This window comes from Scyliorhinus torazame, chromosome 10 (assembly GCF_047496885.1).
Source record: "Scyliorhinus torazame isolate Kashiwa2021f chromosome 10, sScyTor2.1, whole genome shotgun sequence".
Classification (NCBI taxonomy): domain Eukaryota; kingdom Metazoa; phylum Chordata; class Chondrichthyes; order Carcharhiniformes; family Scyliorhinidae; genus Scyliorhinus; species Scyliorhinus torazame.
The window spans coordinates 82,313,482-82,335,974 of NC_092716.1; the positions used below are offsets into that span (position 1 = coordinate 82,313,482).

Consider the following 22,493-nt stretch of genomic DNA (forward strand, 5'->3'; position numbering starts at 1 on the left):
TCTCTGCTGCTTGACTTAAGAGATAAATGTCCATTAAGCATCCATGGGTCAAAAATGATAACGGCTAAAATAAAGAAAGGGGAAATAAGGGAATCAACAGGAAGGACCTGTATAATCCTGAGAGTGATTGACAATGGGCTTGACCTCCGTCGGCACTTGGAAGGAAGTCCTGTTGGTGGTGTTTTTTGTGTTGCTTATTTAGGATGGTTGACGTAGTGTTCCACAAAGACCGCAATATAACTTTTACTTTAACAAAGCTATGATTTTATTTGCACTACTAAACTGAGTTAACACTTAATCCTTTAGAATACAGAATTGATTAATAACATCTAACCACACTCATCTACTGCTAATATCACTACTAGTATACACTATAATCTGACCTTCTCACGCTAACTGGTCTTATGACCTTCACTAGCTGTCTCCTGCATACACTCCTCCCCTAAGGTCCAGCATCACTGCTTTAAATAGTGGTATGTGCAGCTCCCTCTAGTGGTTATTCATGTACTACATTAACCCTTGTAATGCTGATAGTTATGATAATACCACACCATCCATGGGAGATGTTGGCCAAACTGATTGGCTGATAGCTCTCCAATTCAGCCAGGCACAGTGCTGTAGAGGTACTGAGGATGTAGTGCAACACTCTGCCTGGAACAAAGTCCCAGGACTGTTAGAAAGATATATTCCAGGTGACCCGGACCTTGGGGAGGTTTAATGACCAAGGAAGCTGGCAGTAAATGGATATAACTTTATTTAACTATTTACTATAATAATAATCTTTATTGTCACAAGTAGGCTTACATTAACACTGCAGTAAGTTACTGTGAAAGTCCTGCTGAAGGCAACACGTCACTCCCAGGACAGTCCCTGTTGGGAGGACTAGTTCATAAAGAAATAAAATTATCTTAGTTCATAAAAAGCCCCAGATGGTGGTCTCCACCTCATATCTGGGAAGCTCCTGGTTCCAAGGGTAGATCAATGATGGTTTCCTCTTGGTTCTCATGGGGGTCATGACACCGACCCCCTCCCTCTCTCCCCCCCCCCCCCCCCCCCCCCCCCCAAATCCTAAAGTCTCCCTTCGGCCACCAATGATGGGGCCTTCCTGCTCCGCTTTGTTCACGGCTGCGTTTCCGCCTTCGGCGGCTCTGGGTACGGAAGAGTGTATTTGTTTGGCCGACTATCGAAGAGTGACCCCTGGGACCTCGGTTCCGGACACATGCCCGTCTGCCAGTAATGACTCTTTTGCATCTATGTCGGATCCGGAGTCATCCCCTCTTAACCCGGGCGGATGGGTTCCCAGGGGTGGGGTGGTTCCTGGTGCGGCGGAGGTGCCACTTCTGCCGGTCGAGTGTCATAAAGTACGGGTTATCGCTTCTGCAGGTGGTCCAAGACCTTCCTGTGGACTTTCCCATGAACCCAGACTTTATATGAAATCGGACCAGTTTGTTCCAGCACTATTCCTGGGAGCCACAACGTTCCGTCATCAGAATTTTGGACCTAGACAGTATCCCTGGTGAGAAATGCCCGCTCTGGCATCCTCAAATTGTGGTGCCTCCTCTGCGTCACCTCCTGCACCGCCATTTTCCTGCAGGGACTTGGAAATGTCAGACTCAGCTAGGTCCCGAGCCTGCGGCCTACCAACAGCTCCGCAGGAGCGATTCCCTTCGTCACATGCGGCGTTGTGCAATAACTAAAAAAGGAACCGTGCAAGCTGCATGTCCATGGACCCAGTGGATTGCCTCTTTTGAAAGTCTGGACCACTGATTCTGCAAAACCATTGGAGGTGGGATGAAATGGGGCGGTTTGAATATGTTGAATACTCTTCCTCTTCATAAACACAGCAAATTTATCACTTGTGAATGGAGTTCTGTTATCCATCACCAGGACTTCAGGGATCCCTGGAGTTTCCGTATCGTGGCACTGAAGTTGTAGAGGTCATTTTGCACTCTTCAAGTCACTTCGAGTGGGCATCCATAATCCGAGGACATGGACCCCATGGAGGGTCACAAAATCAACTTGTAAGTTAACACATGGACATCTTGGTTATTCCCAAGGGTGGAGGGAGGCTGACGGTTGGAGTTCCTGATGCTCCTGGCATGGCAGGCAGCTGCGCACAACCCTATCGATGTCCCTTCGATGCCAGGCCACCAGACATAACTGCGGGCCAAGATTTCCATCTTAGATGCCCCGGATGGCCACTGTGAAGGTCCTGTAGCAGACATGCTGACCACACGAGCTCTCCATAATATGACGCTGTCTTCTAGACTGAACTGGGAGAACCTCAGGGCCAACGATCGGAGGGCCTCCTTTTTCCTGCTGCTTAACAGCATGAGGTGAAGATTCAGCAATCCCGGGTTGCGCTGTGTCCATTCATGCACTTAAGCAGCTGTCATCGGTCAAGTATCCATGAAGTTGAGTGTCACAATGACCTCATCTGCCACTGGTGGGGACAAGGCAGTCACGGGCAACATTAGCCAGCTGAGGGTGTCTGCATGGACAATTTGGGCTCCTGGTTGGTGCCAAAATGAATATTCGTATGCAGTGAGCAGGAGCCCCTAATGCTGGATCCTAGCCAACGTGATCCTATCCTCCCGGAAGAGGCCAAGCGGCTTGTGGTCCGTGACAATAAATAAATGTTGGTCATAAATGTACGAATGGAACTTCTTTACACCAAAAATCACTGCCATGCCCTCTTTCTCTATTTGAACGACGCTCTGCATCCGCCAGGAACCTAGAAGCGAACGCAAGGGTGCGTTCTGTGCCATCGTCCTATGCATGGGCCAGTACCACCACAGGCACGGCAGATTCCGCAAATTGAACCGAGCATATGAACCCCAGATCCTGCAGGTGCCAAAGTCCCGTGTCGACCTTCACCAGCAGCGTGTACGGGGCAGGCCTCGCCCTGAAATATCGGGGTTGAGCCTCAGCACCCACAGAGATATGGGCTTTCACCCCTTTATCCTGCCCAGACACTCGTGGAACACCTTGGGGTATTTACCCGGCACATCATATTGATCACCGGTGCCCATCCGAAAAACCTGTTCCCAGTCAAAATGGAGGACTCTTAACCAGTATCACCCTAACAGAATTTGCCCCGGTCCCTGACGGCTGTCCATACATTATCGGAATTACGATGGTCCCCGTGATCTTCAAAGGCTCCCCAATGCAGGTTGCCAATTGTGCTGTTATGTCAGTGGCAAAATCCCTGCACGAAGCCGCCAAAATGTGCGGAGGTCCATAATAGAGACGACGGCACCAGTGTCCATTTCCATTGTCACCAGATGACCATTCCTCTGTAAGGTGACACGTATCATTGCAACGTTCGGAGCCGTGACACGGTTCAACTGCAATAAACAGCCCCCCTCCACCAGGGCGTAATCATGCAAGGCCCTAGTTCAGAACGAACTTGGTGGTTGGCACGGATGGCATTCTCTTCGCCAAAATTAGCGGCTCTGACCATCAGGAGTTTGCCGACCATACAGTTGGCAATGTGGCCGGTTCTCCCCTTAATCCGTGGATGAAGTATCCCTCCGGTCAGCAGTAGCATCCGAGATTCAAACTCTGCTGCGAACTTGTCTCTGGGGCTTCCCCTGCGGAGGAAGTCTGGCCAGACTGGCACCATCCCTTGATGCAGAGGGAGTTCGAAAAGAAAGGTGTGTCAAACTATGGATGCCATAGTCCACGGACCCCTGCAGCTCATGCACACCTTTCTCTGCATGCTCGTGCAATAGGAAAAGTTCAATAGCCCGTTTCAAATTGTGGGGACAGGGCAACGTTAGCCGGCTGAGGGTGTCTGCATGGGCAATGTGGGTACCCAGTTGGTGCCCAAATGAATATTCGTATGCAGTGAGCAGGAGCGCTTAACGCTGGATACTAGCCGCGTGATGGGTGGGATTCCCTTATCCTCCCGGAAAAGGCCAAGCAGCGGCTTGTGGTCCGTGACAATAAGTCCACAGACGTCTGGTCAACAGTTTCCTCCGTATTGCCACATTGTTAATGCCACACACAAGCCAGTCCCTCAAAATCTCGGAGAGAGATGGCCTGAATACGCAGTGTTCAGACCAACGTCGCAGACAGGTTCAGACGTCCGCGACTGACTCGCCAGGAGACCGCACTGCCGTATTAGAATTAATCTGTTGCATAATTACAGGGGGCTTGGGGTCATAGTGTTCCAAAAACAAAGCAAACAGCTCATCAAAGGATTTTAATTCCGGTGCAGCAGGGTGAGCATGACTCATTATGATCCCAAACGTCTGGGCCCTGCAGGTGGTCAGGAGGAGGACTTTTTATTGGTCTTCCCCCAAAATCCCGTTTGTCTGCACAAAGTACCTCATGCACTCTGCATACTGGTTCCAATCTTCCAGGCCTGCATCAAAAGCTTCCAACTTTCCGAAGAATGGCATCATAAAGTGTCATGGCGTGACGTCTCACACAGCAAACTTCCAGCCACTAGGCGAATCTACACGCGGGTCCGGAGTTCCCTTTAATTCTCGTCCCCAGTTTATGACTCAGAGGAAGCTGGCGGTATATGAACATAATTTTATTTAACTATTTACAAAGTCCTGCTGAAGGCAGCATGCCATTACCCATACTGACCCCTGCAAGTAGGACTAAACTCAGCAGGCCCTGTTTTGGGCCTGCTTTTATTTTAATTCATAACGAGCCTCAGATGGGTAGTCTTTGCCCCCTATCTGGGACGCTCGTACTCCACGAGTCCCAAGGGTAGATCAATGATGGCTTTCTCTTCGTTCTCATGGGGGTTATGACATGGGGTCAGGAGGGGGGTGATCACAACATCAGGAAGTGAGACAGGGAGAGCCACAGCTCCGAGGCTCTGGAGGTGTGGGCGCCTCATATCTGAAGGGGCCTTCAGATTGAGGTGCTCTTCCCACTCTCAGCCAATCTAAAAATTGAGTCTGGGCAAGAAAAGGCCCTTCAGTGGCTATTAAATGGCCTCTTAAGGATCTTAGAACATAGAACATACAGTGCAGAAGGAGGCCATTCGGCCCATCGAGTCTACACCGACTCATTTAAGCCCTCACTTCTACCCTATCCCCGTAACCCAATAACCCCTCCTAACCTTTTTGCTCACTAAGGGCAATTTAGCATGGCCAATCCACCTAATCTGCACATCTTTGGACTATGGGAGGAAACTGGAGCACCCGGAGGAAACCCACGCAGACATGGGGAGAACGTGCATACTCCGCACAGGCAGTGATCCAGCGGAGAATCAAACATGGGACCTTGGCGCTGTGAAGCCACAGTGCTATCCACTTGTGCTACCGTGCTGCCTTAATAGGTGAAAGGACGGGATGGGTTTTCCACCCGAGGCCCTGCCCACCCAAGCGCGAAAATACATCTGGGTTGAGGTGAGTGGATCCTGAAGGGATCCCATCCATTCAATTTTACGCTCCCTCCACCAGAACACATCTTGTCTAGGTCTGTAGCCTTCACTGTGCCTAATGTGCTCAACTACCTCTTGCTAACATGTGGAGTGAACTGAATTGGCTGAAGACTGGCTCTTTGATGGTGGGCATCTTAAGAGGAGGATAATATTGCTGGCTGAAGATTGTTGCAAAGTTTCAGCCTGATCTTTTGCACTCACATTCTAAGCTCCATCATCTTTGAAGATGGGAGTATTCATGGATCCTCCCTGTCCTGTTTGTTGTTCAATTGTCCACCAACTTTCATGACTAGGGTGTGGCAGGATTTCAGAGTTTTGATCTGATCCATTCGTTATGGGATTGCTTAGCTTTGTCCATAACATGTTGCTTCAGCTGTTCAACATGTATGTGGACCTATGTTGTAGCTTCACCAACTTAGCACCTTGTTTTTAAGTAAGCCAGTTGCTCTTCTTGGCATGTTCATTTACATTTTTCAGTGAACCAGAGCTAGTCGCCTGACTTGATGGTAATAGTAGAGTGAGGGATATGGCAGGCCAAGAGATTACAGATTGTGGTGGAATACAATTCTGCTACTGTTGGTGGCCCACAGAACTTCATGGATGCCCAGTCTTAAATTACCAGATTTATCCCGAATCTCTCTCATTTAGCACAGTGGTAGGATCACACAACAGCTCTTCGATGTGAAGATGGGCCTCATCTCTACCAGAACTGTGTGGTGGTCACTCAAACCAATACTGTCCTAAACAGGTGCATCTGTGACAAATTGAGGAGAATGAGGTTAAGTAGGTTTTGCCCTCTGTTGGTTCTCTCATCACCCACCGCAAACCCAGTGTGGCAGCTATGTCCTTCAGGACTAGGCCAGTTCAGTCAGTGGTAGCCTTACCAGCCCATTATTGGTGGTGAACATTTACGTCCCTCACCCAAAGTACATCTTTGCCCTTGCTGTCTTCAGTGCTTCTTCCAAGTTGCTTTGTAAAGCTGCAGCATGACTTTTAGCCTCTTGCATTCTAGCAACAGAGTAACAACAATAGTAACACTATTCCATTAACAGTTTGATTATTTTTTGTACCTGTCTGTGATATTTTAAATATCTATCCCCATGGACCCGAAACGCTCTTTGGACCTCCATTTCTTCTTGCTTTTCACCATTTAGGAAGTACTCTGATCTATCTTCTAGGACAATATGTAGTATAGTACGAAGTCTTACAACGCCAGGTTAAAGTCCAACAGGTTTGTTTCGATGTCACTAGCTTTCGGAGCGCTGCTCCTTCCTCAGGTGAATGAAGGGGTATGTTCCAGAAACAAATATATAGACAAATTCAAAGCTGCCAGACAATGCTTGGAATGCGAGCATTAGCAGGTGATTAAATCTTTACAGATCCAGAGATGGGGTAACCTCAGGTTAAAGAGGTGTGAATTGTGTCAAGCCAGGACAGTTGGTAGGATTTCGCAGGCCAGATGGTAGGGGATGAATGTAATGCGACATGAATCCCAGGTCCCAGTTGAGGCCGCACTCATGTGTGCAGAACTTGGCTATAAGTTTCTGCTCGGCGATTCTGCGTTGTCGCGCGTCCTGAAGGCCACCTTGGAGAACGCTTACCCGGAGATCAGAGGCTGAATGCCCTTGATTGCTGAAGTGTTCCCTGACTGGAAGGGAACATTCCTGCCTGGTGATTGTCGCGCGATATCCGTTCATTCGTTGTCGCAGCGTCTGCATGGTCTCACCAATGTACCACGCTTCGGGACATCCTTTCCTGCAGCTTATGAGGTAGACAACGTTGGCCGAGTCGCACGAGTATGTACCGCGTACCTGGTGGGTGGTGTTCTCACGTGTAATGGTGGTATCCATGTCGATAATCTGGCACGTCTTGCAGAGATTGCCATGGCAGGGTTGTGTGGTGTCGTGGTCACTGTTCTTAAGACTGGGTAGTTTGCTGCAAACAATGGTTTGTTTGAGGTTGCGCGGTTGTTTGAAGGCAAGTAGTGGGGGTGTGGGGATGACCTTGGCAAGATGTTCATCTTCATCAATGACGTGTTGAAGGCTGTGAAGAAGATGCTTTAGTTTCTCCGCTCCGGGGAAGTACTGGACGACCGGGACCTGGGATTCATGTCACATTACATTTATCCCCCACCATCTGGCCTGCGAAATCCTACCAACTGTCCCGGCTTGACACAATTCACACCTCTTTAACCTGAGGTTACCCCATCTCTGGATCTGTAAAGATTTAATCACCTGCTAATGCTCGCATTCCAAGCATTGTCTGGCAGCTTTGAATTTGTCTATATATTTGTTTCTGGAACATACCTCTTCATTCACCTGAGGAAGGAGCAGCGCTCCGAAAGCTAGTGACATCGAAACAAACCTGTTGGACTTATAACCTGGTGTTGTAAGACTTCGTACTGTGCTCACCCCAGTCCAACACTGGCATCTCCACATTATATGTAGTATAATTATGATGCACATGGTCCTTTGAAACAAGACATTATAACATTGTCTTCAACATCCAAACTTTCAATGGCTTTAAAATTTCAAAATACATCATTGAACCTTTTGACATAACAGGAGCTAAACTATGCTTTTTTTACCTTTGAATTTTTACATGCCAATATAATTACTTATATGGTTCTGGGTTCTCAATAAAAAGGTGTCAAGTGCAATAGACAACTATGCCTAAGTGATAAGCTTAAGTGAGTTGGTAACATTTTATGTGTGTGGCCATTTGAGAAATTTGGAAATATTTCAACTCTGCTCACTCCCAAAACCAAAGAATATTACTCACTGTATCAGCTGTACCCAAAGCTTTTGCAATAGATTCAATCTTCTGAAATGATATTCTATTATTCCCTGCTATACATCCTTCAATTGTGAGAGGTGGAAACCAATGTCATCAGAATATAGTCCATCAACTTTGATTTTATATTAAGGGCTCAATATAACGGAAAGATTTCTAAGTGTCATTTGTGGTGAGCTTTGCTGGGAGTTTCCCGCCGGCTCTGTTGGCAAGTTCTCCACCGCTATCTAACCACACACAGTCATTTTTTGAGCCCTGGGGAGTTTCCCACAAGTTTAGCCCACACTTAGAATAATTTTCAACACTGGGGAGCTGAATTCACTGGCCAGACCAGCTCCTCAGCGATCAGGCCGACATTTTGAAAGGGTCCCCCATAGCCCGCACCCATAAGCAATGTCGCCCCCCACACACATGGGCAGTAACCACCCCCCCCCCACCGCCCCCTCTGGCAAGTGAGGACACCCCACTATTGGGTCGCTGAGTGTCCCCCCCTTTTCAAGACTTTCCACGCCCCTTTTGCACCCCCCCCCCTTCCAGGACACCCACCCTTTACCCCTCCGATCTTCCAGAGGACCCATCATACCCGCCCTGCACCCTCCACCCTTCATACCCCCCTCCAAACTCCTTTCATGGGCATGGCCTCCTCAGGCCCTGACCCTTGGCAGTGCCAACCTGGCACCTGGAAAATTTGTCTCTGCCACTCTGGTACTCTGGGAGTGCACCTGCTGGCTTTGCACTGCCACCTGGGCACCTTGGCAGTTGCAGAATGGGAGTGCCAAGGTGCCAGATGGGCAGTGCCTGCATTCCGGGGTAGGGCACCCTGCACCATCCCTGGCCACCCAGGGGCCTCCAATGGCACGGGAGATCCCCGGGTGCCGTTCCGCCTGGTCCACGTTTGTGTGGACCAATACTGAACAGTGCCCGGCTGGAGATTCCCTAGGGAAGTCATTAGATAACAGGTGGTCATTAGATATGGAATCCTTCCCATTAACGATATGGAGATTGGCCTTAATTGGTGATGATTGGCTTCTTGCCACATCCGGAAACTGATCGGCGCCTGGCGCGGATCCCAATTTGGACCTCTCCAACGATCTAACCTGCTCGCCCCAATCAGTGACGGGCATAACACGGCCGTTAAATCACACCCTAATTGTTTGATTTAATTAACATCGCATCACAGCAATAGAAGAGCATGAATCCTTATTAAGGCAACATGTTTGAGGTTCATTCCAATTTATTATACCTTCATCATTTTCATCATCTGAATCGTCGTCAAGCAGCATGTTAATGAGTTCATTGGTTGCTACTTCCACCAGCATACTCTTACATTGCAGTGATTGAGCTCCTTTGATGCACATAGCCTATTAGAAAATGGATGTTACTTAAAAATAAAAAGTTCTTCCATTTTTTTCAATATATATATGAATACAGTGAAGACAATTATGTAAATATGTCATGAAAGAAAACAAGGAATGGTTTTTAAAATCATCTCATTTTCACACCACTGAATCATCAAAATACTATTTCTGCATGATTTTTAATTAATGACACTATTTTCTGTTGAAAGGCCTGAAGTCTCCATTCCTATGATTCTGGCCTCTTGGATATCCAGGGTTCCAAATTGTGGTCTGTCTACCCATGGAAGGATGTGAGACATCTCTGGGGTAATGTGGAAAGAATTGCTGAATGGAAAATCCTCCAATTGTGCTCTCTCTCTCATGCACTCTCTTGTTTGTTTTGTCCATTTCACTGTAACTTGTTCCAATTTATCTTAAATTAGGGGTTGCAGACACTCAATTAGCAGCATTGATGGTACTGCGGGCAGTTAAATAAAAAAAGTCTTCAGGGGTTGTTGACAGAATTTAACTGGATTTAAATCGTTGCGAAGTTGAGTATCCACATGTTGTATAAAGATATTTTAAAATGAAAGGAAAGACTTGCAATGAAGAATATTACCAAGGTTAATATTGACTAAACATTACAAGTGGTGGTGGAGGCAGGTCACAGATTGAACTTTGTTTATTCCTTAGGTTAATGTGTTTCAGCCTTTAATTAAAATCTTGTTGTTCTCCAGGGGCTGAATTTTAAGGCCTTGATGGGGGGCGGGGGGGGGGGGGGGGGAGTGCAGTTGTGAGCAGGTGCAGAACCTCATGCCTTTGGCAGCCAGGCTGGTTTCCCAGGCCATTTTCCCAAGGTGGGCAGCAGGGGTTGCATCAATGTTGGCCACCTGAAAGATGGAAGAAGCCAATTAAAGTTGTTTTATTGTCAGTTGTCAAGTGGACTTTTCCAGTCAACCTCCAGTACCCGAGGCATCGGGGTACAGCCCAGCAGCCTAGAAACAATGTCACAGTGGCAGACGAGAGGGGCGGTGTTCTGAGCAGGCTGCCTGGCTTCAAATGCAGCATGTTTTATCTGGCTTGCCATAGTCAGGTGACCTCTGCATGGGGCACTCCATTCTCTTGGCTGGCATTTTAGATCAGTTAAATAAAGATAAAGACCTCCAATGAGAAAGTACTGAGCAGCTCTGCTGGTTTTTGTGGTGAATGTATTATGCCAATTTTTGTGAGGGCCACGAAGAATCCGGCACGAGTTTTAAGGATACAAAGAAATAACATTTATTTACAACACATATATACAACAGCAGCAGCAGCAACTTCACTTGCTGCTCACTCCTTCCTGCTGGTTCCAAACTGGCCAGCTTTATTTATACAGGGAGTCTGCCAATGATTTCTCCGCCCCCCTCATTGGGGAAGCTCATACTCCCTCAGGATTGTGGGATTGTCATTAGTCCCCAGCCAATGGTAAGCAGGCAGGTTATAACATCCCTCCCTCCAAAGTCCAAGGAATCCACTGAAGACCCTGGCGAAGGAGGGCGTCGGACTCGTTTTGCCGCAGGCCGGACACCATTTGCACGAGGCGCTGGATCGGGCTGCGTGTAACAAGACGGAGACCGGCGCTTCCGTGATGAACGGCGTAACGGTTGTACATCCACAGCCCGTGGGCCCGAGGATTCCCCCTCTGATGCGGCCTGTGTCTCCATCTCGGAGTCAGAGTCTGCTGCCTCCGTCATCTCGGCGTCTCTATCTCCATGAGGTTCTGTAACGACCTGCGCAGGCTTTGAGTGAGGCACCAGAGGAAGATTGTGAGGACTACTTTCCATTGTCTCTGGTCTCTGCGGCTGTAGAAATGAGCTCCGGGGGCGGGGAATCTTTGGAAGGGATAGTCTTCTGGACCTAACGTGGTCTACATCTTTGTGCTGGAGACGACCCTGGGCTTGCACCTGGTAAGATATAGGGCCCGTTTGGCGAACGATTACGCCAGGGACCCACTGGGCACCATCAGCAAAATTCCGACGAACACTGGGTCACCGGGCGCAAACTGCCGAATCGGCCGATGCCGAGAAAAACCATGTCCCTGCCGTTCTTGTGTCCGCTGTACTTTTGCGCCAATGTCCGGGAAGACCATACTAAGGCGGGTGCGAAGTCTCCGGCCCATTAGGAGTTCTGCGGGAGCTACCCCAGTCACCGCATGGGGGATGGTCCTGTACGAAAACAAAAAGCGAGCCAGTCTCGTGTCCATTGACCCGGAAGACTGCTTCTTTAGGCCTCGTTTGAATGTCTGCACTGCGCGCTCCACCAACCCACTTGAAGCCGGGTGGTAAAGGGCAGTGCGAATATGGCGTATGTCGTTCATCTTCATGAACCTCGCAAACTCCTCACTTATGAATGGAGCGCCGTTATCCGTGACCAGCACCTCAGGGAAGCCATGCGTACTAAAAGACAAACGCATCTTCTCAATTGTTGCGCAGGACGTTGTGCCTAACATCTTATGCAACTCTAGCCATTTATACTGGGCGTCGATTAATAGAAGGAACATGGATCCTTGAAAAGGGCTGACGAAATCCGCATGCAAGCGCGCCCAAGGCCGCCCTGGCCATTCCCAGTGATGTAGATGCTCCTGGCAAATGGAGCAGTTTTGGGCCACCTTCCAATGTCGGTGTCGAGGCCTGGCCACCAGACATAACTCCGGGCCAACATTTTCATTTTGGTCACACCTGGATTCCCATTGTGCAAGTCTCTTAGTATCAGCTCCTGTCCTTTTTCCGGGAGAATCACACGCGTCCCCCACAAGAGGATGCCGTCTTCCACGCTGAAATCTGACAGCTTGGAGGAAAATGCCCACAACTCGCCTGGGAGCTGTCTATGCTGCCCACCATACAGGACTAAGTGCCGAACCTTTGACAGGACTGGCTCCGTCTGGGTGCACTCACGGATCTGTGATGCCGTGACAGGCAAGGTGTCCATAAAATTTAGGGTTGCCACCACCTCACCGGTTGTGGGGGTCGACATGGGGCCGGTCGATAAAGGCAATCGGCTCAGTGCGTCGGCATTTGCTATCTGCGTTCCTGGTTTGTGCTCCAGAGAATACTCGTATGCAGTGAGCAACAAAGCCCAGCGCTGGATCCATGTGGAAGCAATGGGCAGTATTGGCTTATCCTCTCTGAAAAGTCCCAGCAGAGGCTTATGATCAGTCACGATAGTGACATGGCGGCCATACACGTACTGGTGGAAACGTTTCACTGCAAAGACCATTGCCAGGTCCTCCTTCTCGGTCTGCACGTATTTTGTTTCCGCTGCAGTCAATGTGCGGGAGGCGAAAGATATCGGCCGCTCGGCCCCGTTCTCCATCTTGTGGGTCAGGACGGCCCCAATACCATACGGGGATGCATCACATGTGACGAGCAAAGGCTTTCCCGGATCATAGTGGGTTAGTAATCCAGACAACGACAATTGTTGCTTTACGATTTCTTGCGGCTGACCCCAAACCCAGGTGTGATTTTTCTTTAGCAGAAGGTGCAACGGGGCCAGCGTAGTTGCCAGATTGGGGAGGAACTACCCGTAATAGTTTACGAGGCTGAGAAAAGAACGAAGATGCGAAGTGTCAGTCGGGGCGGGGGCCTGTTGAATCGCACACACCTTCTCTGCGACGGGGAGCAAACCTTCGCGGTCCACCCGATAACCTAGGTAGACTACTTCCTTTGCCTGAAATACGCACTGTGCGACGTAAACGGACTCCCGCCTCCGAAAAGCGTCTAAGGACAGCCTCCAGATTTTCCAAATGTTCCTGCTCCGACGTCCCTGTAATCAAAACGTCATCTAAGTAGACAGCGACACGCGGTAAACCTCTCAAAATGCCCTCCATAACGCATTGAAAAATAGCGCAGGCAGAGGATACTCCAAAGGGCAACCGTGTATATTCATACAGGCCCCGGTGTGTATTAATCATTACATATGGTCGGGAGGCAGGGTCCAGCTCCAACTGTAGGTAGGCGTGACTCATATCTAATTTTGTGAACGAATGTCTGCCTGCAAGCTTCGCGTAGAGATCCTCTATGCGAGGCATTGGATATCGGTCGAGTCGGGAAGCCACATTCACTGTAAGTTTATAGTCGCCGCACAAGCGAACTGTGACATCTGGCTTCATTACAGGTACAATTGATGCTGCCCAGTCAGCAAAACGGACGGTCCTGATGATACCCAAAGTCTCCAAACGAGTGAGCTCCCCTTCTACCTTCTCGAGCAAGGCGTAAAGTATCGGGCGCGCCCGGAAATAGTGCAGCGTGGCTCCTGGTTCGACTTGGATACGGGCTACGGCCCCTTTTATTTTCCCCAAACTGGGCTGGAATACATCTGGGTATCGTCCTAGCACCTCAGTCAACCCTTCAGAAACTGTTTGGAGGATGTGCTGCCACTGCAACCACAAATGGCGCAACCAATCCCGACCCAACAGGCTGGGCCCACAGCCGCGCACCACGATAAGTGGGAAACACCCCTCCTGGCGTCCATTAACAACAGGGGTCATCGTAGTTCCTTCAATGTCCAATGGTTCCCCAGTGTAGGTGGCCAACCGGGCCTGTGTGTTGGTTAATTTAAGGGTCTGTATACCCTGCTTCATGCGGTCGAATGTCCTCTGGGCGATCACGGAGACCACTGCGCCAGTGTCCAACTCCATCTCAAGCAGGTGAACATTGACCCGTACTGTCACCTTTAATGGGGGCCACACGGGGAGCTGCTGCACAATGCAGCTGCAGGCAGACGTCCTCCATCTCCACGTCCTCAGGAGTAGTCACCGCAGGTTCTTCCACATGGAAGGTACGGCCCCTGGGCTGGTCCCAGTTTCGGTCGGAACGACGGCACCTCTGGCGCCCCCAGGACCGGCATCTGCGACGGGGTCAGCGCCTACAAGTCTGACACGGACATGGCTCCTCATCCATTGGTTCTGGAGAAGGCTCCCTTCGGGGAGGAATGTCCGATGGCCACTGGCGTTGATCCGGACATCGCCTCGCCAAGGTACCGCAGGAGTGCGGGGGGACGTTTTCGGACGGAAGTGGTTGCGCCCCAAGGCATGCACCTCCATTCCCTGTAGCTCCTGCACTTTTCGTTCTGCGCTCTCTCGGGACAATACTATTTGGATGGCCTGTTGAAAAGTCAATGTTGGCTCAGCTAACAACTTTCTCTGGGTGGCCGCATTGTTAATACCGCAAACCAAACGGTCGAGTAACATTTCTGACAAGGTCTCACCATAGTCACAGAACTCCGCAATCCTGCGTAGCCTGGATAGAAAATCGGCAAGGGATTCTCCAGGGGTCCTCTCAGCGGTATTTAACCGGTAACGCTGGACTATCGTGGATGGGGTTGGGTTAAAATGTTGCCCCATTAAATTCACAAGTTCATCAAATGTTTTGGTGTCCGGCGCAGCTGGGTACGTAAGGCTCCTGATCACCCCAAACGTATGCGGGCCGCAGGCGGTGAGCAATATGACCACCTTTTGCTCGTTTTCGGTGATATTGTTTGCCCGGAAATAGTAACGCATCCGTTGTGCGTACTGGTTCCAGCTTTCCAGCGCAGCATCAAAAACATCCAAACGTCCGTACAGAGGCATGGTGTAATAGAAAACAACTTCCAACCTGTATCCAACAAAAATCCAGGGAGGTGGCTTCAGCAGTGTAGACAGCTATTCACTTTAACCCTCGTCGCCAGTTTTGTGAGGGCCACGAAGAATCCGGCACGACTTTTAAGGATACAAAGAAATGACAATCATCATCATCATCATCATCATCATCATCATCATCTCACGTCTTCCTGCTGGTTCCAGACTGGCCAGCTTAATTTATACAGGGAGTCTGCTAATGATTTCTCCGCCCCCCTCATTGGGGAAGCTCATACTCCCACAGGATTGTGGGATTGTCATTAGTCCCCAGCCAATGGTAAGCAGGCAGGTTATAACGCCAATAATCCACCATTGTATTTGTATCTGTGCTGTTGCCCTTGTATTTGTATCTGTGCTATGCTGTTGCCCTTGCGGGCTCTTCCTCTGGGCCATTGTATGGCATTATCCATAGGGGAAAATGTTGGGGCCTGTATGGGCTCTGCCCATGGCTCCTCCCCTGAAGGGAGGTATAAAGAGCAGTTAACCTGTAGGCAGTTTTCAGTATTGGATCAGTCACAGGCAGGCACTGTTCTAAGTTGATTAAAGCCACAGTTTACTTCGACTCCCGTCTCGAGTGAATTGATGGTCGCATCAATTTAATCAACTTAAACGCAACTATGGAATCGGCCCTCAAACCTGACCGACTGGAACTTGATCCGCAGGCCGTGGAGGCAAAATAAATTTTTTCGCACTGGCTCCGCTGCTTCAAGGCCGATCTCGCAGCCTCCTCCACACCTTCCGTCACCGACGAACAGAAGCTGAGCCTCCTCCACGCACAGGTGAGCCATCGAATCTCTGTTCAACTCGACGAGGCCTCCTCCTGCGCAGACGCCCTCGCGATGCTCGAACGCCTCTATGTACGGCCCGTGAACAAGGTCTACGCGCGACACATCCTCACCACTCGCCGCCAGCGCCCCAGGGAATCACGAGAAGACTACCAGGCCGTTACGGCCACTCAACATATGGAACTCGCCGTCCGAGACATCTACGTGGCGGGAGTCCGGTCCAACTACGTGAGACACTGCCTACTCGAAAAGGGGGCCCTGGACCTGGATCAGATGGTAAAGTTAGCCTCCTCTCTGGAAGTAGCGTTCCAGAGCCTTAATGCGTTCCCGGCTGACCACGCGACCCCCTCGTGGACCCCCGACCAAAGACTACCCCAGGCCTGTGCCGCGCGGCCGCCCGCCCACCATGGGGGGACTACCCTGCTATTTCCGCAGCCAGTCCCAACACTCCCGGCAGCACTGCCCGGCCCGTAACGCGAACTGCAGCAGCTGTGGGAGAAACGGACATTTCACCAAGGTTTGCCTGGCCAGGTCCAAGAATTCTAACTCACGGGCCCGATCCTCAGACTCACAGGCCTACAGACCCCGCAGTGTGGCAGCGTGTCTGCCGACTCCGCCCCCTGTAGACGCGTCATCAGCCTCGTGTTATCCGTGGGGGCAGCCATCTTCCAGCCCTCACAGCACGTGCGACTCACGGGGGCCGCCATCTTGGCCATCCTCCCCCACGTGGCCGGCCACATGCGATCCATTCAACCACGCCGGCTACCCTCAACTCAGCGCGGTCACCCTGGACCAGTCGCAACCCAAGCACCTCCGGAGCTCCATGGTGACCGTCCGGGTAAACGGGCAGGAGACACCTTGCCTTTTGGACTCCGGGAGCACAGAGAGCTTCATTCACCCGGACATGGTAAGACGCTGCTCGCTCCCAATTTTCCCGGCGCACCAAACCATCTACCTCACCTCTGGGTTGCACTCGGTGCAAATCCAAGGGTGCACTACCGCAACCCTAGCAATACAGAGTGCCGAGTACGCCAATTTTAAATTATATGTGCTCCCAGACCTCTGCGCTCCTCTCCTATTGGTACTAGATTTCCAATGCAACCTCAAGAGCCTAACCCTGAAGTTCGGGGGGCCCCTACCCCCACTCACCAAATGCAGCCTCGCGACCCTAAAAGTCGACCCTCCCCCACACTTCGCAAACCTCACCGCCGACTGCAAACCAGTCACCACCAGAAGCAGGCGGTCGAGCATACAGGACAGGACTTTTATCAGACCCGAGGTCCAGCAACTCTTGCGGGAGGGAGTCATCGAGGCCAGCAATAGCCCCTGGAGAGCTCAGGTGGTGGTCGTCAAGACCGGGGAAAAGAACCGGATCGTTGTAGATTACAGTTAAACCATAAACCGGTACACGCAACTCGATGCGTACCCCCTCCCCGGATTGCAGACATGGTAAACCAGATCGCACACTACCGGGTGTTCTCCACGGTGGATCTGAAGTCTGCATACCACCAGCTCCCAATCCACCCGGAGGACCGCCACTACACGGCGTTTGAGGCAGAGGGTCGCCTTTTCCACTTCCTCCGGGTCCCCTTTGGCGTCACGAACGGGGTTTCAGTGACTAGCCATCCTCAGCTACGTCGTGGAAAACAGGGTTCTAGGACCCGACCCTGACCGTATGCGCCCCCTCCTGCAACTCCCCCTCCCCCAAGTCCCTGACGAGGTGCCTCGGGTTCTTTTCATATTATGCCCATTGGGTCCCCAACTATGCGGACAAAGCCCGCTCACTCATCAAGGCCACCATCTTCCCACTGGCGACTGAGGCCCGTCAAGCCTTGAGCTGAATCAAGGCGGACATCGCCAAAGCCGCGATGCGAACGGTGGAAGAGTCCGACCCCTTCCAGGTGGAGAGCGACGCATCAGCTGTCGCTCTCGCCGCTACCCTCAACCAAGCCGGCAGACCGGTAGCATTTTTTCGAGCACCCTCACCACCTCTGAAATTCGGCACTCCTCAGTCGAAAAAGAGGCCCAAGCCATCGTGGAAACCGTACGGCACTGGAGGCACTACCTCGTCACTGACCAACGATCGGTAGCCTTCACGTTCGATAATACGCAGCGGGGCAAAATCAAGAAGGATAAGATCTTGAGGTGGAGGATCGAACTCACCACCTATAATTACGATATAGTATATCGCCCTGGGAAGCTCAACGAGCCCCCAGATGCCCTGTCCCGTGGCACATGCGCCAGCGCACAAGATGACCGACTACAGGCTATCCACGATGACCTCTGCCACCCGGGGGTCACCCGGCGAATCCACTATATCAAGGCTTGCAACCTGCCCTTCTCCATCGAGTAGGTCAGAGCTATGACCAGGGACTGCCAAATCTGTGCGGAGTGTAAACCGCACTTCTGTCGACCAGATAAGGCCCACCTGGTAAAGGCATCCCGGCCCTTTAAGCGCCTCAGTATCGATTTCAAAGGGCCCCTCCCCTCCAATAACTGCAATACATATTTCCTCAACAATATTGATGAGTTCTCCCGCTTCCCCTTTGCAATCCCTTGCCCCGACATGACCAGATCCACCGTCATTAAAGCCCTACATAGTGTCTTCACCCTCATTGGTTTCCCCAATTATGTCCACAGTGACCGGGACTCGTTGTTCATGAGCGACGAATTGTGTCAGTACCTGCTCAGTAAGGGCATCGCCTCGAGCAGGACTACCAGTTATAACCCCAGGGGAAACGGGCAGGTGGAGAGGGAGAACACGACAGTATGGAAGACCGTCCTACTGACCCTGCGGTCTAGGAATCTCCCAGTTTCTCACTGGTAGGAGGTACTCCCCGATGCGCTCCACTCTATTAGGTCCCTACTTTGCACGGCCACAAACGAGACCCCTAATGACCGCCTATTTGTTTTCCCGAGGAGATCCACCTCAGGGGCCTCGCTTCCGTCCTAGCTGAAGACACCGGGGCCAGTCCTACTCAGAAAACACGTCAGGGGCCATAAGACCTATCCTTTGGTAGAGATGGTCCAGCTCCTACACTCCAACCCCCAGTACGCTTATATCGAACACCCCGATGGCCGACAGGATACGGTCTCCCTCCGGGGCCTGGCGCCCGCCGGTTCCACCACCACCACCACCATCGCTCCTCCACCATAACCTGCCCAACCTACCATGATCAGCCCCCCCGCCCCTATATGGCACCCGCGCTCCCTCCCGCCCACCATCCCCCCTTCACCGATCCACAGGAATCAAGCTCCAGAAGAGACGCTCCCGGAGTCCATGTCTGTACCCGCACTGGCGCCCTCACTACCGATGCCAGCACGGACGAGCTCGACACCCGGGCCAGCAACAACGCCAGAGCTTCGGCAATCACAGCGCACAATCCGTGCGCCGGACCAGCTGAATTTATGAACACGTCACCCCTGCCAGACTTCACTTTTTAACAGGGGATGAATGTGGTGAATGTATTATGCCAATAATCCACCATTGTATTTGTATCTGTGCTGTTGCCCTTGTATTTGTATCTGTGCTATGCTGTTGCCCTTGTGGGCTCCTCCTATGGGCCATTATCCATAGTTGGGGCCTGTATGGGCTCCGCCCATGGCTCCTCCCCTTGAAGGGAGGCATAAAGAGCAGTCGACTTGTAGGCGGTTCTCAGTATTGGATCAGTCGCAGGCAGGCACTGTTCTAAGTTGATTAAAACCACAATTTACTTCTACTCCCGTCACAAGTGAATTGATGGCTGCATCAGTTTTAAACATGAAACATGTGGAATAAAATAGAGTTTTGAAATCCTGGGAAAGTTACGGAGATGACACAGCCCAGAAATGTGCCAAAAGCTGCTTAAAAAGGACAATGAAAAGCAAACACATAACGAAGGCTGCAAGAAAAATGCTGGTGAAAAATTTTCCAATCCCATCCCCAGTAGAAATACATGGAAGAACTGGCAGCTTTTCACTTACAATGGCAAAATTTTAGCTTTCAACAGACTTAATTAACAAGCTGGAACTAAAAAAGAGTAGCTACACTTCTAACACTATTGGGGAGGGACTGCTACAAATTGTATATCACCCTAAATCCCACTAGCGAACAAAGAAAACAGACAACAAAGCTTTTGAAAGGCTTGAATGAATGCTTAGAACCCTGTATGAACATTAAGTAAGAACACTATGTATTCAACACTAGAGTTCAAGGTGAACAGGAAACTATTGATCAACATGTAACTACAGACATGGCTTTCAGAATCATGTAAATTTGGGCAGCTAAAAGATGATCTGGCTAAAGATGAAATAGTATTAAGTGTAGGAGACCACTCTACTTATAAAGGAAAAACATATGCTCAAGAAATTGATAGTCATGTGTAGAAATGCGGAGCTTGCCAATCGTCAGTTTGAGCATATGTATGGCAGAGCTGAGCAAGAGTTACATTATACTGAGAGACATTTTTGGCCGAAATGTTGGAATAATCACAAACACTACACGCACTATCCACAATCGAATGGAAAGACTGAGGTGGCAGTGAAAATCGTGAAAGGAATTATCAAGAAATTAATGTCAGTTGAAGGAGGAAGATCAGTCAGCACATTGTCAAGATGTGCACTTAGAAAAAACACTGAAAAAATCAGCTTGGCAAAGGAGAAAAAGCAATTCCATAATATGAACAAAAAAATTCTGGAAAATCTTGGCTGATCAGGCAGCATCTGTGTAGAGAAATAGAGTGAGCATTTCAGGTTGTGAACTTTCATCAGAACTTGCTGAATTTGTCCATCATTTTTTGTTCTTACTTCCGATTTCTGGCACCCACAGTATTCTGAATTGTTTCTAATATAAAAGAAACGTAATACAAAAGAAATAGTGAACACAAAATAAATTGTGATCTTTGCTTCTTTTGCAAATCACTTTAACTTTGTGGCCTCTCATTCTCGATTCTTCTAAGAGCGGGAGTGGTTTCTCCCTATCTATTCTGCCCAGCCTCCTCATGATTTTGAATACCTCTATCAAATGATCTCTTAGCCTTCTTCTCTCCAAGGAGAACAGTCTCCTTGATGACTGCATAATGTTCAGCAGCATTCACGACTCCTCAGGTAATGAAGCAGTCTATGTCCAAATGCAACAAGATGTGGACAATATCTAGGCTTAGGCTGACAAGTGGCAAGTTACATTCGCGCCACACAAGTGTCAGGCAATGACCATCTCCTAGAAGAGAGGATCTAACCACCCCCCCCCCCCTTGATATTCAATGACATTACCATTGCTGAATCCCCCACAATCAACATCCTGGGGGGTTCTATTGATCAGAAGCTGAATTGGACCAGCCACATTAATACTGTGGCCACCAGGTCAAAGGCTAGGAATCCTACGACGAGTAACTCACCTCCTGACTCCCCAAAGCCTGCCCACCATCTAAAAGGCATAAGTCCGGAGTGTAATGGAATACTCTCCACTTGCCTGGTTGAGTGCAGCTCCAACAATACTGAAGAAGCCCAACACCATCCAGGACAAAGCAGCCCACTTGATTAGTCCCCCTTTCAAAAACATTCCATCCCCAACACTGACGTACAGTGGCAGCCGTGTGTACCATCTACAAGATGCATGCAGTAACTCACCAAGGTTCCTTAGATAACACCTTCCAAACCCATAACCAATGCCATCTAGGTCAAGAGCAGCAGATACCTGGGAACCCCACCACCTGGAGGTTCCCTTCCAAGTCACTCACCACCCTGACTTGGAAATATATCGCCCCTCCTTCACTGTCGCTGGGGCAACATCCTGGAACTCCCTCCCTAACAGCACAGTTGGTGTACCTATGCCTCAAGGACTGCAGCAGTTCAAGAAGGCAACACACTACCACCTTCTGAAGGGCGACTAGGGGTGGGCAATAAATGCTGGGCTAAGCAGTGATGCCCACATCCTGTAAATGAATGATAAAAAAAACAACACAATGCTACTATACCTGTGTACAGCTTAAAAACTCCTCACATGGCCATGGTGTATCCTCAGGAAATTCACAAAGTGATGTGGAGCTCATGCCCTGCAGGATCCGGTCAATACGATATTCAATAAGGTCATTTATTCTGTGAACCAGCAAATCAACTTCTCCTTTGGGACAGAAACATAAGTAAAGACTAGAAAACCCAGAATCACAAATTCAATAAGAAAATGATGAAGAGAGGGTGAACCATTACCACATCAAGTGGAGTTTATAAAATGTTCCTCTTGTTTTATGCTTGAACATATAAAGATTTATTTTGATTGTATCAGTCTTCATAGTTACTACCATTTATGCTTTTATGCTGTTCTAAAATAGCAAAACCAATTGGTGTTTGAAAATACTATTTACCTGGTTCCATACAATGAAACTTTGCCTTTATAAATGCATTGTATGACAATACCCACATTTTGCAGTCAATGGAAAATTGATGTTGCTTGCCACTATCCTTGAAAACAGCAGTTCACAAAGATGTGGTGATCCATGTAGCATCATTTTCGACTTTCTTGATATTAGTTTAATTCCATA

The 22,493-nt window shown here is 49.7% G+C and overlaps 1 protein-coding gene across 1 annotated transcript in view; it reads right to left on the minus strand.

Annotated features, from left to right (window-relative positions):
• Nucleotides 1-22,493, minus strand: part of LOC140430228 (dynein axonemal heavy chain 5-like) — a 502,949-nt gene that overhangs the window by 362,193 nt on the left and 118,263 nt on the right. The window contains exons 17-18 of the mRNA XM_072517658.1: nucleotides 21,930-22,075; nucleotides 9,444-9,561 (exon numbers count right to left, since the gene is read on the minus strand). Coding sequence (XP_072373759.1) covers nucleotides 9,444-9,561; nucleotides 21,930-22,075 — 264 coding nt within the window. The remainder of the gene's footprint in view (nucleotides 1-9,443; nucleotides 9,562-21,929; nucleotides 22,076-22,493) is intronic.